The sequence below is a fragment of the Sprattus sprattus genome (assembly GCF_963457725.1).
Source record: "Sprattus sprattus genome assembly, chromosome: 16".
In the NCBI taxonomy this organism is placed as follows: domain Eukaryota; kingdom Metazoa; phylum Chordata; class Actinopteri; order Clupeiformes; family Clupeidae; genus Sprattus; species Sprattus sprattus.
Window position 1 is genome coordinate 12,545,326 of NC_137914.1, and position 17,748 is coordinate 12,563,073.

A 17,748-nucleotide genomic window follows, 5' to 3' on the forward strand; every position below is an offset into this window, starting at 1 on the left:
GATTTGGTTATGTAATGTTTTGTGTACTACTTTTTTGTGGATTGTTTTGGTATATTTTTCTTTTGCAATGTAGTTTGTTAAAACAGGTCACATAAAGAGGTGTGGAAACAAAGTGAAGTTTCCAACCACCAACAGGTGACGCTATAGGTGATATCAGTCAGGCCGGATCCAGCGTCCACCCTAAGACATTTTCTCTGGATCAAACAATGTACGCAAGAGTTATAAGAGACTTTGTGTTTTGTGGCAAGCACTGGCAAGTTGGCAACGTTTGAGGGTCTGCCACGCCCACACCTTCCAACTAATGAGAAAATCTTCTATAACTTTTAGTCGCCCATGGCTGAAGAGTAACCTGACCACATTTCAAGGCGTTACCATTAAATCTGTCTGAGGAGTTCGATCAGAGGTGTGCAAACGCCGTCAAAACGCATCTTCCACTCAAAATGGCGACTTCCTGGGGACCTGCCACCATGGCGTCAAGAGACTTTTTGGTGCGTCCAAGCATAATGAAGACGTGTACCGAATTCCGTCAAGCTACGCCAAAATAACCCCAATGCGCAGGTTTTTTTGCAATGTTCTAGGGGGCGCTACAGAGCCATTTTGCGCCATCCATGGACAAAAACTCTACTGAAGATGGACGGTTACAGGCTTGATGTCCCTGGCAAATTTGGTAATTTTTCGAGCACTTTGACATATATGCCATTGAGTTATAATAGACTTTGTGATTTGTGGCAAGCACTGGCAAGTTGGCAAAGTTTGAGGGTCTGCCACGCCCACACCTTCCAACTAATGAGAAAATCTTAAATAACTTTTAGTCGCCCATGGCTGAAGAGTAACCTGACCACATTTAAAGGCGTTCCCATTAAATCTGTCTGAGGAGTTCGATCAGAGGTGTGCAAACGCCGTCAAAACGCATCTTCCACTCAAAATGGCGACTTCCTGGGGACCTGCCACCATGGCGTCAAGAGACTTTTTGGTGCGTCCAGGCATAATGAAGACGTGTACCGAATTCCGTCAAGCTACGCCAAAATAACCCCAATGCGCAGGTTTTTTTGCAATGTTCTAGGGGGCGCTACAGAGCCATTTTGCTCCATCCATGGACAAAAACTCTACTGAAGATGGACGGTTACAGGCTTGATGTCCCTGGCAAATTTGGTAATTTTTCGAGCACTTTGACATATATGCCATTGAGTTATAATAGACTTTGTGATTTGTGGCAAGCACTGGCAAGTTGGCAAAGTTTGAGGGTCTGCCACGCCCACACCTTCCAACTAATGAGAAAATCTTAAATAACTTTTAGTCGCCCATGGCTGAAGAGTAACCTGACCACATTTAAAGGCGTTCCCATTAAATCTGTCGGAGGAGTTCGATCAGATGCGAGGTGTGCAAACGCCGTCAAAACGCATCTTCCACTCAAAATGGGCGACTTCCTGTGGACCTGCCACCATGGCGTCAAGAGACTTTTTGTGGTGCGTCCAAGCATGATGAAGACATGTACCGAATTCCGTCAAGTTACGCCAAAATAACCCCAATGCGCAGGTTTTTTTGCAATGTTCTAGGGGGCGCTACAGAGCCATTTTGCTCCATCCATGGACAAAAACTCTACCAAAGATGGACGGTTACAGGCTTGATGTCCCTGGCAAATTTGGTAACTTTTCAAGCACTTTGACATATATGCGATTAAAACACCTCATTTTTGCTTTTTAATTTTTAACTAGGTAGCACTATACATGTAATGACTGGTTATGGTATGGGCTGACATGGCCCCTTAACACAAACATACAAGAACAATCTGGCCCTCCTAGGCCCTACGGTTCTCGGGATATTAGAAGAAAATTGTGTCGCGCCACCTACAGGCCAGTTGTTGTATAACTATATAAATCAATTTATTGCATGAAAGTGTCATAATGATCCCACACCTTCGATTTCGTGCAGTTCTGACCTTGTCAACTTACAATTAACATTTTTTACAACACTCCATTTTTGCTTTTTCATTTGGGTGGCGCTATACATGAAATAAGTGGTAGTGGAATGGTTGACGTGGCCTCTTAAGACCAACATTCACGGTTTTCGACATATTCACAGAAAACTGAATCGCCCCACCCTCTTTAAAAGGGGTCCAGTCCGACGGGGGTGCAACGGATCAAAAACGAAAATCAATGGTTCCACGCTTATCTAGTGGGGCTACATGCCCACCAAATTTCGTGCACCCCGGTGTTCGCGCAGTGGTCATAATAATAGGCCTACCTGTTTTGTAAAAGACTAAACATGCTGTAGGGCTGCATAAGAATAGTGAATGGATTCTGTTCTGCTGTATCGATGTTTCCCCATCCTGAAGTTGCACACTAATAAGGAAATGTACCTCAATGCAGCTTTGCAACAAAACCCCCTACTAATTATATGGTGTGCGGTCATGGTAACAAGGTCAAGGGCCAAGATTGCCAACTGGTGGCCTCTTAGCTGTAAGAGGGGCAGCCGCCTTTTCAAATCAGCTACTGTTGGGGTACATTTTCACAGTGAGAGTAAATGCAACCAAGGCAAAACAATAATCTCAATAAACAAATATTTTGGATGTTCTGAAGTGTATATTATAGAAATGCTTTGTAAATTTGTTAATTTCAGGCTATGAGGCTCCAGGTAACAGACTCATTTTTTTTGAAACCGTGCCATAACAGCCTTTTTTTTGATCAAAGCATTGCAGGTGGCCAGAAAGCGCCTGGGCATCCTCTTTGGCTTGATCTGCTTGATGGCATCTGCACCCTCTTGGGTCTTCTGCAGCTGTTCCTTTAGCAGGTCGGGCACTGGAGGCTGAATTATGGGTAGGAGGCTTTTCATATGTATTGTCTTGTAAACTCTTAGCTACAGAAATGGCAAAGAAAGAGAATAATGGCAGTTAGTTCGGCTAACACATAAACAGAGAGAGAGAAAAAGAAAGAGAGAGAGAGTGAGGCGAGACTCATAAACATTAGTTTCAACATATACGTTCATAAAGCAGATTTAAACCATACATTAGCCAAAACAACATTACCACTATGAATTTGTCGAAGGAATAACTGACTGAATTCCATAGCTTAATACCTTACATAAACAGTCATCCATACTTAGTAAAACACAATATAGAACTTTGTCCATTTGGACATCTGAGGTGAAAGCTTTGAACTATGACATACCTGCTCACGGCTGCTGAAGGAAGTTTGCAGATCAGGGGGGAAGGTGGGTAAATGATGCCTCACTTTCTGTTTGTAAGACTTTCCCAGAATGCAGCTCTTCTACAAAAAAAAGATACCGTGTTACTTGTGTGACCTTCCTGCCCACAAGAGGAAGGAATGTTAGTCAACCGAATGCAGATGTTGGACCATTACATCTGTTGCACACTGCATTAGTAGAAATTACAGTGAACTACAACACAGAACTGTGACATAGAAAAATTAAGATTTATTGTCATTGGCCAATTGGAGAATAGCACTACCCTCAGGGGAAACTGGTTGTGTGCTCTGAGTAACTGGTTGTCAATTAATGGACAGGTGATACAAAGAAACATCAATGAACAGAATTGTTTAGCAACATAACGTACAACAAAGTGGCTGTACATGTGTACTGAAAACTGCCTTGAACAAACAACATAATTTGATAACGTTTCCTTTGACATTTACAATGCTTACATCTAACTTTATTTGCTTAAATCTGCTACATCTTTTAGCTGTATGTTCCCAAATGGCGACATGTACAAACCTGCTTGCCCTTAAAAGCCCATTTATCCCAGGTCGCTTCGATCTGCTCATCAGTGTACTTGGCAATGCGTGGGTCAGTGGCCACCAGCTCCTGCAGGTGATCTGCTGCGCTTGACATTGAGGAGGCCTGCTGCCGTTGCAAAGTGAGTGTGTACAAAATACGCCGGGCACAACTACAAAGAGGGTTGAATGGAAAATGAGGGATAGCTAAGATTAGGGGCTATATTCTGCATTGTTGACATATATTGTGCCTTGCACATGAGCAAACATGAGAACTGACAAACTTCACCAAGGACACATAAGTGGGAATGGGATAATAGACACAGAGAATCATATTTAGGCTACATTTTCTTTTTTTTAGTTCTTTCTCACTCGTTCCCACCCAAACTTACTTCCAGTGTGGTCTCATGCCTTGATTGAGCACCTTCAGCGTCTGGGAGGACCCTACCCTGCGGAGATCTATGGGCACATCTGAGGGGATATCCATACGATCTCTCACACGCCAGGTTGCCTGCCCAAACGTACCTGAAAGGCATCAACCAGCGCAGTTCAGATTACCTTGGGCTCATTCTTTTTATACACATTAAAGTAGTTTCATAGTGACAAACAGACAATGAATAGGATGAAACAATAATTTAATCTACTAGCTTCAGCACTTCTCTACCTGAACACACACCCAGTTTGTCCAGTCATGAACTGTGTTTCAGACTTTATGATATATTCACAACGAGTTGCTATTCTCAGAACACTCACCCACGTAGCCTCCTTTGATGGTCCACACGCGTACGTTACAGTCAAGGCTTGCCGTGACGATGAGACGGAAACGTTCCACATACACAAGACTGACGATGCTCTTCACGTGACCACGCCAGGAGCTCAGCAGACGGGGTGGGACCAGGGAAATGGCCCATCCATCAATCACCTGCTGAGGTGAAAATGCAGACACATCCATGTATGAGCACACAAAATCCACATACTGTAGATAACACAGACTGACAAACAGACACAGAAACAGAAAAATATGCCTATATCAGAATATGCCTTTATCAGATATGAAAAGAGAACTATTTAAGAATGTTCTGACTAATGACAGAACTGTGCATTCAAATGAGGCTTAGTAGTGAGCTTTAAAACATTCTTCCACTCCCACTCTGCCTCCTCCCAGCCTTACTTCTGTTACATTCTGTGGCACAATCTTCCGTGGCCCCTCCAGCTTGCAGTACTTCGGGATAAGGCTGTGTAGTTTAACGGTTTCTTTCTGTTGGGCTTGGGCCAGGACCTCCTGTCCCCCTTGCATGCAGTAGCAGTACTTCCCAATATCCCAGAGCTGGTGACAGGGAGAGTGTGTGCATGAGGGACATCAGTAGAAAGGCCCACAGTGTAAGAAAAATACATGTAAGACTTCCAAGTTTCAGTTTTTATTGTTTGCTTTATTTTTGCACTAACATGTCCAACTATGGCAAGCTTGACAACACTTATATTACTGCCCTTACATTTAAAAAAAGCATTCCACCTCTTGGAGCAGCCATTTATGTAGGTTAAAGGCTAACTGTCAAATCCAAATATCACAGAAGTAATAATTTACATATGGTTTACATGCCCACCCCCAACTGAGGAATTATCTCCCAAGAAACACCATCATACACACATCAAAATCCACTGTCACACAGACACAGCGTCAGTCTAAGCTCTTTAAGTAGTCTAAGCTCTCTGGTCTCAGATCTCCAGACTGGCTCACCATGATGTAGCCCTTGCTGTCCCCAGTGAGTAGCATCTGGTCCTCGAGATCAGTAGACATCGAGCTGATGGAAACAGCTTCTCCGTGCACTGCTTTAAACTTGCCGAGCAGCCCCCCCTGGTGGTGGATAGACCAAGCGTAGATGTAGCCATCAGCAGCACTGGTCAAAAGGATGGCTGTGTCAGGACTCCTCTCTCGTGTACCCAAGAAGAGAGCCTGTTGGGTAGGAGAGATATCAGAATTCAGCTAGATCTGCTTGAAGCTAACAATGATGGAAGTGTCACATTTAGACGTGTGTATGTGTGTGTGTCATGAAGTCTGAATGACTGAGTCTGAGACCTTCTCCACAGCAAGTCTAGGCTTATCCAGCTGCTCATCACCCATGGGTCCTAGCTTAGCTTTCCTCTCCTTTGGTTTTGGTCCAGGTGACTTAGTGGACTTATTCTCCACCTCCTTTGTGAATTCCTGTCATAGAAATAAATGTAGTTGAAGTAAAACATCTGCAACAGCCCTCGGAGAACTTATCGTTTGTAATAAATCACAAGGAAGGGGTTTTGTATATGCAAAAAGATTGTATGATGGTTTCATAAATGGAACTTATGGAAGACATAAGTGAAACATTGTATAAACGCTAACTTCTAACTGCACATAAGTAGATATGCCAATTAGACATGTAGGCAATAAAGTGTAAATTAAGGTTGAAAGACTGCAGCTCACAATGTGAGTATAACTTTTACACATGAGGGCCTGGGTCGTATCATCACTGACCTGTGGCATCTCAATCTGGCTGGTGCTTGACCGGCCTGCCTGGGGAGAAGAGTTGTGGAGGAGGGTTTCACTGAAGCCCTCAGGTCCTTCCATGCTATCCTCTTCATCATTCCTACTCAGTAATGATGGGCAAGACTCACAGGCCTCATAGGCCTCAAAGCTACGGCTGTCGTCAATCACCTGCAGATAGATGACAACTGAAGCCAGAGACATGGAAGAAAGGGGGCATAGTACCAGCAGCTTAAACAGTCTAAATCCAGTATAACAGTTAATCACAAGGATCAAAGGCTAATTACCTACAGAGCTAATGTGTACTTATACTGTCCTGTCAGGGATCTGGTGACAAATGTCTGTTAGGAAATGTAACGCATTGTAAGTGTTTTAAATATAATACCAATGGTATGGAAGGAGATAAGTTAAAGTTGCTGAGTTCAAAATGGTGGATAGATTCAGTGTTGACATCTTACCCGATTTGGCATCAGTGGTCGAGGGCTCTCAGAAGCATTGAAGCGAAAGAAGGCTCGTCCGGAGTCGATGTTCCAGACAATGATGTCACCACTGTATGAGGCAGTGACTAGCATCTTATTGCCATGGGCGTCCATGGAGTAGATGTCCTCAGTGTGATACTGGTTCCACACACGGTACTCCATCTCATCGTCCTCTTTCACATCTCTGTAGAGGGCAAACTCCATTACATCGCATTTGTTTGCCATTGTGAACATTACCTTATATGCAAGCACTGGACCAGAGGCAGTGAGTTAAGGCTGATTCATGGTCGTACGTTTACGGAGACACGGAGAGCCTCTCCGACATTGCAAACCCTCTCTGAGCACCTCTCCGTGGCGTGACGCGCCCCTCCTAATTTTTTTTACTATCTGACTCTGTCAATCCGTCAATACTGTACATTGCTGTTTACCTTGTGGGTAGTAGTATGCTAACATTAGATAGCTGGCTCAGACATTTTTCAGTCACAATAACAGGGTTATTACATTGCACAGTTTCTATTTCTCGGTAACTTAAAAAAAAAAAATCAACTTTTATGTACAAATATGTCCATCTACGGCAGGGGTCACCAACTCAGGCCCGCGGGCCAATTCTGGCCCCCCAAGCGATTTGATCTGGCCCTCAAAGTTCCATTGATAAAAAAAAAATAGAAAAGTTCCCTTTTTCATATCCATATATTTTTTTGTGTTTGTATTAGGTTATCCCAACCCAAAATTGCATTGTGTGATTGCCTGGAGCACAAAGGACCTTGTTTTAACCCAAGAGAGGTGCTAAAGACAGGTAGTAAGAGTGCCCCATAGGTCAAGACAGCATACACTTGGTTATAAGCAACAACATATGTTCATGGTATAGTATTTTTAACAATTAAAAGATGATTCTGAAGAAACAATACTATAGTTACTGTGATAACATTTAGTATTTTACATTTAGTCATTTAGCAGACGCTTTTGTCCAAAGCGACTTCCAAGGGAAACAATAATTATTTGAATTATTTGCCAATTTAACGTTTTAAAGGAGCCTGTGGTGTATTACTAACAAGACGGTCGTATTACACACGTTGACATTTACTGAGAGAACTGTAACTAAACACAGCATCCATTTAGGCAGGTAACGTTCAACTAACGTATACATGAGCATGCGCAGTGCGCATCAATCACTAAAGTATAATGATCCAATCAGTACATCACAGAGCCCACAAAGAAAGCATTTACTCACAGATACCACATGACTTTCTTGCTCCACCCAGACACATAGATCCTTTGGTTAATGTATAGGATCCCTGTCACCTTGGAGGACCATAACAGAAAGGGCACAAAGTAAACTAAATGGTTCATAATGTACAACATGGTCAACAACACTGTCTTTATACTTCTTATGAACGTGAGAGTAGAGAGAGTAGTCAGGCAATTTCTCTGAGGTGACAAATACAATAAATGGGGCACAGTGTGTTTTTCCTTTAGTTAAGTTGAATAGTTTTGTTGGGAACCATAAAGATCCACATGTATCTATTGGTTTTCACTCCACTATCTCTACTATGACCAACAGAGTGTTCCAGTATAAACAAACTGGAGGGTTGGTATCAGTAGGAATGGATCTGTGTTAGTGTGGCATAGGACCTCATTTTCGTCAAGCACAGGAAGTGTGAGCAGCAAGGCTCCGTTGTTGTAGTTCCACAGGCGGATAACTCCATCTTTAGAACCGGTGATGAGGCGTCTCTTGTTCCCATCAATCGACATAGCAGTCACCTCTGCAGATTTCTCTGTGGACGTCTGGAACTGCATGACCTTGTCACCGGTCAAGATATCCCATGCACTAACAATGCCATTATGACAGCCACTCACCACCTAGACATAGACAGGTCGAAAGGTGAGATTAAACGTAATCTAATGTATTGCTGTACTTGTTGTTTTATTTTTAATTTTATTTCACGTTTCCGGCTTAACAGAGTGGGTTAATAAAAACAGTCTGAGCAGTATACACAACATTTTCTATTTGAAATTTGATAGCGCTCTGCTGATATCTCAGAGGTCAAACGAAGGTCTGACAAATCTGACAAAAACTACAACTTCATGTGTCATGTCCATTACATATAACATCAAATTTCCCCTAAACCAGAGACCAGTATCACTGTAATTTGGATTACTGAAATCCTGTTATCCTTGTGAAAAATCCTGTAGGATTATCTTCTATAAGAATACCTGAATATTTGAAGGACTTTGATTAAATACCTTTTGGTAACTGGAGTCTGGATTTGCTTGGATCTGGTAATGGCAGTGTGTGACCTGAATCATCAGTGTTGTGTTTTTAAACATGGAACTGGCCGTAATACAGAAATGTGGTGGACAACATTAGAGCCCCTGACCTGTTTAAAGTTGGAGTTGTAGATAGCGGTACACAGAGAATGTGTATTTAAAAATGGAACTGGCCGTAATACAGAAATGTGGAGGACTACATTAGAGCCTCTTACCTGTTTAAAGTTGGGGTTGTAGATAGCGGTACACAGAGAATGCTCATGGGACGTCTTCAGGTTATCAAGTGTATCCTCGTCATCTACCACTCCATGGAGAACCCCTATCTGTTTGAAAACATAAACACACAGGAAATACCACGGCATATTGTCATAGTGACAAGCAACTTCAGGTTGAATGTTTACCCACCACAAAGGTGCCCATCACTAGTGTGTGGGTGTCCTGGTTGTAATGGACGCTGAAGATGGGGAATCGGCCCAAGGGCATGTTTCTGGAGTGGATGTTCTGCAGGCAGGCACAGTCCTGCAGGTCCCACACGCGCACATTCTGGGGACAAAACCACGAACACAGTTAACATAAAGATCTGTGTGTCTGATTTGATTATCTATCAAATACTGTCTAATAAATCCAAAATTGATAGATTTTACAGTGGGTGAGTCTGAATCTCACAGAACTAGACGTAACGCAAAGCGTTACAAAATATGACCGCCGAACTGTTCAGTAGGTTTTGGCACAGAATGAGTCATGGTTATCAGTGTGTTTGTGTGTTTTTATGTGTTTTGTGTGTGTACATTGGTTTGTGTTTCATTTTTATGTATTAAAGGAATTATTTGTGATAGATTTTGATGCTTTGGTTATGTAATGTTTTGTGTACTACTTTTTTGTGGATTGTTTTGGCAAGCACTGGCAAGTTGGCGAAGTTTGAGGGTCTGCCACGCCCACACCTTCCGACTAATGAGAAAATCTTATATATCTTTTAGTCGCCCATGGCTGAAGAGTAACCTGACCACATTTCAAGCCGTTACCATTAAATTTGTCGGAGGAGTTCGATCACATGCGAGGTGTGCAAACGCCGTCAAAACGCATCTTCCACTCAAAATGGCTGACTTCCTGTGGACCTGCCACCATGGCGTCGAGAGACTTTTTGGTGCGTCCAAGCATGATGAAGACGTGTACCAAATTCCGTCAAGCTACGGCAAAATAACCCCAATGTGCAGGGGTTTTTGCAATGTTCTAGGGGGCGCTACAGAGCCATTTTGCTCCATCCATGGACAAAAACTCTACCGAAGATGGACGGTTACAGGCTTGATGTCCCTGGCAAATTTGGTAATTTTTTGACACTTTGACATATATTCGATTAAAACACCTCATTTTTGCTTTTAAATTTTTAACTAGGTGGCGTTATACATGTATTGACTGGTTATGGTATGGGTTGATATGGCCCCTTGACACAAACATACAAGAACAATTTGGCCCTTCAAGGCCCTACGGTTCTCGGGATATTCGAAGAAAACTGTGTCGCGCAACCTACAGGCCAGTTGGTGTATAATCGTATAAATCAATTTATTGCATGCCCCCCCGTGAACGGAATTCCACAAAACTTAACGTGCAGTCAGAAGGTGTCATAATGATCCCACACCTCCGATTTCGTGCAGTTCTGACCTTGTCAACTTACAATTAAAATGTTTTACAACACTCCATTTTTGCTTTTTCATTTGTAACTAGGTGGCACTATACATGAAATAAGTAGTAGTGGAATGGTTGATGTGGCCTATTAAGACCAACATACAAAAAAAATTGGTCCTCCTAAGCCCTACGGTTTTCGACTTATTCACAGAAAACTGAATCGCCCCACCCTCTTTAAAAGGGGTCCAGTCCGACGGGGGAGCAACGGATCAAAACGAAAATCAGTGGTTCCACGCTAATCTAGTAAGGCTACATGCCCACCAAATTTCGTGCACCCCGGTGTTTCAGTGTCCCGGAAATCGTTGACAGAAAATCGGCAAACAGAAAAAGAAAAAAAAATGCGCGGCGGTCATAATAATTTGCCTTGATCTTACAGAATAGGACTTTAATATCTGAGAGCCCTTACTATCTTGATCATCGCTTTTGTCTTCTCTTATAGTATGTCTTATTTAAGGGGTTACTGAGTTTCACCTTGTCTTTGGAGATGCTGATGATCTTGTTGATTTCGCTGTTGACAGAAATATGAGTGACAGCCGTGGAGTGCCCCTTCATCTGGCAGGTGGCACAGTTGGTGACGTAGGGGTTCCACACCCTCACAATCCGGTCAAAGCCTCCAGTCACTGAGGGACATGACTACTAGTTACATCGGGCAAACACTAACTTTCCATCCTCATGCGGCTCTACAGAATGACTTACCTATGATGTTAAACTCTGCACAGTAATCAAAACACAGGATCCCTTTCCTTAGCTGAAAGGCAGAGTTGCTGAGGAATAAAAACAAGTGAGAGTGTATGTCAACATTACATGTAATTAATTGTGTTGGGACTATTTAATTCAGTGCTGACAGGAAAACAGTTTTTGTTTTTTTTCATGACAGCAGCTAGTGACATCACATAGAAATGAACTGCAGATTTGTTGCTATATTAATTCACTTAACCCCCACACAGTTGCACTGATTTCATGATGCTTGTGTTTGGGTGAACCAGAAACACTCTTACTGGATGTTATGTGGCAAGCAATGTGAGGATAGGTAGACTGAGGAGGCATAGCGACCTACTAGACTTTAGATTTGTGTGAGTGGGGAATGCTGGTCAACACCATGGCAGTTTGGTCAGAGGCACAGCAGGTGGCGACAGCGTTCAGTTCCGGAAAGAAGCGGATCTGATGGCACCACGTGCTGTGCAAGGTCTGCAACCAAGAAGAACCAGAGGAATGGATAAGTAGAGGCAGAGGAAGAGAGAGTGAGAGAGAGAGAGAAAAGAAAATGGAAATAAATGGGAAGCTGGGAGACAGTGTGCAGAAATGGAGATATATTACTATGAAAGACACAGTTATGGAGGGACACAAAGTCTGGACTGGAGGAAGCAAAAACAGTCAAGAGGGCAGAATTCAGCAGCACAAAAGTATGAGCAAACTGAGAGCCGATGCGCTACACTGTCCCTCTCTCACACACTGGCCTTTGTGGTCTATCTGCAAAATCGAGAAATTAATTTACACACATAATGCACAGAAGAGAAATGCGCTGCTAATGGATTTTCATACCTTATCAAGAATAATGTAGTAAATATTATCTACAGAGAGATATAGACTGAGTGACAGATTGGAAACTCTCTCACCACTTTAAAGCAGAGGAAGTACTTAGAGGTGTTCTTAAGCAGCGCTGGGAAAGCTAGGCGAGACCGCCCCCCTAAAATAATTGAGAGAACAGACCTCGGTGCATTTAAAATTGCATTTTCTACATGAACACGTTCTCACACACAAATACACATGCACAGGCAAGCAAACACACACACACACAGACACACTCAAGTGTGAACACTCACACATATATCACGCTAACATAAATACACACACACACACATGAACACTCACATAGAACATATTAAAGTACCTGGTTTTATGGATTTAATGGCGCCACTGTTGAAAAGCCCGTTTTGGAGAACATTTTGTGAGATAAACACTGAGATGGCACCATCCACATCTCCCAAACTAAATACTCCTTTGGTTCCATCGGTCCTATAGGGCAGAAATGACCCAACACCACATTGAAAGACATCACACGTCCTCTACAGGCTCCGGGCTGGAGCTCCAGAATAATGCAGACATCCTCCGGAATGATTTGTATAGGAGAGATGGACTTCACAGTACAATGTTACACTATATTACTGACATTTTAAAGCCTTCTCCTCCCATTTTGTTGGTGTTTGGAATCACACGACTCACCAGTAGTCCATGACCACCACATATCCCTCTAGGCCAGTGAGCGAAAACACAATGTCACATTTGTTGGCGCTGATGTCAAAGAATTCTGAGAAGACAGACAGACACACACACACAGACACACACAGACACACACACACACACACACACACACACACACACACACACACACACACACACACACACACACACACACACACACATAATGAAAAGCATATCAAACTTCCTTTTCTCCGTTTATGGCAGCAGTTATGACGGGTGAGATGTTACTCTATTGCTTGTAGCGTGTCAGCAGTCCGCCAGGGTCCGCCATTGCCAACGCACACACACACACACACACACACACACACACACACACACACACTTTGTATCAGCTGCTCTTGTAACACTACCTCTGACACAAATCGTGCTTTTTGAACATGTTATTAGGGTTTTTAAAATCATGCTAGAGAAACCACTGGCTTAATACTTGATGATAATTAATTGAGTTGCACACACACCCACATCTCTTCCTGTGGAGGCCAGGGCCAGCAGGTTTAGGTTGCTGAGGCAGATCATGTCAGTCACCCAGATCTGCTGTGTAGGAGGAGTGAGCTTGGTGCGCCTCAGCTGCTCCAACTGATAGGAGAGAGAGAGAGAGAGAGAGAGAGAGAGAGAGAGAGATGCAGTACTTAAAGGAAATTAATTTCCAGTAAATCCACAGAAGCTGATGTTCAATTCACACACTTAAGACGGCACTACGCACCTGCCCCCTCCATGATCATGCAGTATTTCCTATTTTACTCAATAGCATTTGTTTGAACACAAATGCGACTTAAACTAATTTGATCACTCAAATTCAATGGGGCAGTTTATGCAGCGAGCTTAAATTGTTGATTCAGTGGCGCTTAATGTGTTTATCCAGCTGATTGTCCTTCACTGATCTTAAGACAGCTACGAGAATAGAGAATTTGATCCTTTGGCAGCCTGCTAGTGGCCAAACTACAGTGGGGAGCAGCAGCAGAATGGGCTGGCCCAGCACAAGCATCCTGCCGAACAGCTGTCACAGTGGCCTGTGTCTGTCCAGCAGCAGGGGCTGTCTCTGCCACACACTGTCCCCTGGAGCTCAGCTAAGCACTAGCAGCGGTGATTTATCTACGTGGCAGATGTCCTAATCCAGTCAGGCATTGGGGCATTGGAACTAAAAGAAAGCTGGGTAACTATTGGGCAGGAAGGGATGCAGCATTGTGGGTGCTAACAGGAGCTGAGCATCTGGAAAAACAGAGCCATTCAGTAGTGTCTTCTTCTTAGCAGGTTATATGGAAGCAAATGAACATAACATATCAATTTTGGTCTTTTAGTAGATACATATCTTATCACAGGCAAACAAATACCCCAAACCACAAAGTTGCAACCGCACACAGATACACACACACACACACACACACACACACACACACACACACACACACACTCTCAGGGGACTGACATTGATGGTGCGGGTGAGTTTAAACCTCTCGGTATAGTAGTTGAGGATGCCATCACGGCTAACGGTCAGGTAGCGGCCTAGCTTGCTGCGTGTCTTAGGCACCGCCCCTTCCTCCCCCACCTTCTTGACGGCCTGTGGGGCCTGGTATGGATGGAACTGGATCCTCACAATGGGCTCACAGTGGGCACTGAATACACACATACCCACAAAACACAAACACACACACTATAACATACCAAGTACATATCTGAACACAAACAACACACACTATCACACTGATCCATTTCAGCACTGAAGAAGCTAACGCATGAGTTTTCATTTCAGAATATACTTGATCTTGACAACACTATCAAAAAATGTGAACATTCATGTTTGCATGTTATGAGTGGCGTGTATTTCTTTGCACATCCTTCTGAGTCTGCCCAGAGGGTTATATGCAACTGGTGAGATCTGATCTGAATTCACAGCGCCTCCTGTCTCAAAGAGACAAGCTTCCTGAAAAGCATACTGCAGTCTGCAGCCATTACTGAGTGATTAAGTGCACAGTCAGGGCATGTGTCATCTTGTGTGTGTGGCGGGGAATTAGTGTGGTTATGCACACACGCACACACACACACACACACACCTCTACAGATAGGCTGTGGAAAAGAAGGGAAGTGAATCATTATCACTAACAGAGAGAGCAAAACGTCTGTGACACACACGGACAGATATTAACGGATATGTCCTCCACAAATCTGGAAATAGCTTCAGAAATCTATAACACTTTTATGTTTCATATTTGAGAGCAAGGGATTTTTTGCTTGCTCTAAACTGGAAGTGAAACTTAAAAAGGAAGAGAAATGAAGAGACTTAGAGGTAATTAAGGTGGGTAGGGTAACCAGTCTGCGAACAGAGGATCCATAAACCCTCTCTCATCTCTCCTGGAACCTGTATTCCCAGCAGGTCCCAGACAAGGGATAATCATTACAGCACTCTGCCATTCCCTCTTTCACCGCCTCCCTCCATCTGTCCAACCATCCTTCACCACCTTCATCCCCATACCTACCCCGCTCCATGCTTCCAATCTACCCTGATTTCCCTCAACCAATCTATTCATCTTTCTGTTCAACAATATCAAACCCATATTTATCCTCCGCATCATTCCCCTCATATCTAGACATAACATATTACGTCTGGCTGGGAAGCATGTCCAACACGCCACCTCCCCTAGGGGAGAGGACACTTACACAGGGACCACCTTCAGAGGCTTGGGGAAGTAGAGGGGTCTGTTTTGCTTCTGCAGGGAGTCTTTCTCTCTGTACTCCAGCAGCATGTAGTTCAAGTACTCGTCCTAAGGTGGCAGAAAAAACATTGTTAGATTTAATGTCATGATTTGCATGACGTTAATAAACAGAGGTTGCTGCGCAACAGTGTATTGTGCTGTGCTACACTTAATTATACTGCACTTAGCTGCTCACTGTTATGCTATACTATATTATATTACACTACAGTGGAGAGAAAGTCGACCCTTTCGTGTGTCTTACAGTACTAGATAAGCCATTTCAGACAGTTTCAACATTTTATCGCTGTGCATTTTTGTGGCTGTAGAGAGTAAAGATGCTATACATATGAACTGCAAAGCATCCTCTTGGACTGTAGCAGGGCAATCAGGACAGCTGTGTGTATGACAACTAAATTAATTAAAACCCCATTTAAATTAGATGAATGGGTTTATTACTCCCTAAAGGAAACTGAGATAATCATCAACACACTATTGGTCACATCCTTCTCTTAATGGGTACCCTGTTCAATCTTACGGTCTGTCTATCTGTGTCATGCAATTACAAAGAGATGTTGGGGGTTGCACTTCTTGACAAGGCAAACCCTTTAATTTCTCTTGGAAAACCTCCACTCTCTTATCTCAGAGCACAGCCTCTTGGGTCTACGGCTCTCTCTTCGGAGGCCCTAGACTTCGTGTGCATAGCACCTAAGAAAGGGGGTGGGTGGAGGCATTAGCAAAGGCCTGTCATAAATAATGAATGTGCTGGGCAGCTGGGAGTTTGACTAAGTCTCTGCTCTCTGCGACCTGGGGGTTGGGGGGGGGGGGGGGGGGGGGGGGGGGCGCGTGCCGATGTTCTGCGTTATGCAGTCAGGCTTGGATACTACCCTAACCCTCACACACATTCCCTCATTCTCAAAGTGAGAAAGAGAGAGCAAGACAGTCTGCAGTGATATGTAACAGCTGATGCCATTGAAGCAGACACCCACCCAATCTACAGTGCCATCACAGTTTGTGTCCACTTTCATGAAGAGGATGTCCACGTCCTCGTCATCAACCACACCCATGATCTTTGTCATTGCTTCTCGAAATTCCTCCATATCCAAACCTAGTAGAAGAATTTTTTAAAAGCAACATGTAGAAAGAACGAGGGAAGACAGATGTATAGAAATAGCAAGAGAAAGAAAAGAGCGAGAGAATGAGAGAGCGACGAGCAGTCAGAAAATGGAAAATAATGAGAACACTAAAGATCTTAGACAGGCCTCATTATGCCCCCCCCCCCCCCCCCCTTTCTCTTGATCGCTCCTTTGTTGAAAAAAATTATGTGTATTAATTCAATTAAAAAAAAGAAAGAAACTCAGTAGCTCCTGGGAGACTATGGCAGAATAAGAACACTCGTATAAAGTGGTGGTGGGGTTTGACTGGCCTCCTCCTCCATCCGTGTCAGCCTCCTGGAACATGCGTTCGATGTGGCGGAGGTGCTCATTGTTGATCTGATCCTCCACGCGGACCGCCTTCTCGCCCTCTTGAGACGGCTCGCAGGCCTTGGCTGCCCCATTGGCAGGCTGCCATGTCACAAGGAGGAGAGGCGAGCAGAACCAAAACATTTCTTCTCATTAGTTCTCTCACATCATGAGAGACAGTGGGTCAAAAGAAGATACCACCCTAATGATACACCCACTTAATATGCATTCTCATCAGAGAACCTGTTTTTATATTCAGTGTACCTGAGCTCCATTGTGTTTTTGCTTGTCTCCTTCTGATGAGAGCCTGAGATCAGATGTGCAACAAACAGTCAACGTGGCAACATGACATTTCCCCCAGCTGCAAAGCTAATAAGTTAGTGGCATGCCACTGCATATTTATTATAAGCTACTACGCCTACGTATGATAAATGACGTACCTATTCTCAGTCACAGAGATGTCATTAATTGAGGAACTTCCCATGATCTCAAGAGTCTCAGATTACTCAAATCTGCCTTTGAAGTTCAGAAATGAAATCAATATCTCAAGTATGATAGAATGACCAGATTCCGGAATGTGTTAAACATCTATGATGTCACTGAGGAAGATAATGGTTTGTGACAGAGATGATTTTGATCATCCATTGGTGCTAGTCAACACCA

The 17,748-nt window shown here is 43.5% G+C and overlaps 1 protein-coding gene across 1 annotated transcript; it reads right to left on the minus strand.

Annotated features, from left to right (window-relative positions):
- Positions 1-2,643: 2,643 nt before the first annotated feature.
- Positions 2,644-17,124, minus strand: LOC308377205 (WD repeat-containing protein on Y chromosome-like; the record flags this gene model as incomplete). The annotated part of the gene is made up of 24 exons (XM_080853789.1): positions 17,049-17,124; positions 16,612-16,730; positions 15,591-15,694; positions 14,362-14,548; positions 13,394-13,511; positions 12,897-12,981; positions 12,671-12,689; positions 11,731-11,861; positions 11,370-11,437; positions 11,145-11,293; positions 9,396-9,533; positions 9,206-9,313; positions 8,355-8,582; positions 7,954-8,024; positions 6,702-6,906; positions 6,235-6,414; positions 5,806-5,931; positions 5,467-5,682; positions 4,900-5,055; positions 4,482-4,653; positions 4,121-4,253; positions 3,730-3,901; positions 3,168-3,266; positions 2,644-2,856 (listed from the first exon to the last, which is right to left on the minus strand). The coding sequence occupies exons 1-24, from the start codon at positions 17,080-17,082 to the stop codon at positions 2,644-2,646; spliced, it is 3,231 nt and encodes a 1,076-aa protein (XP_080709915.1). The 5' UTR covers positions 17,083-17,124.
- Between the last annotated feature and the right edge of the window lie 624 nt (positions 17,125-17,748).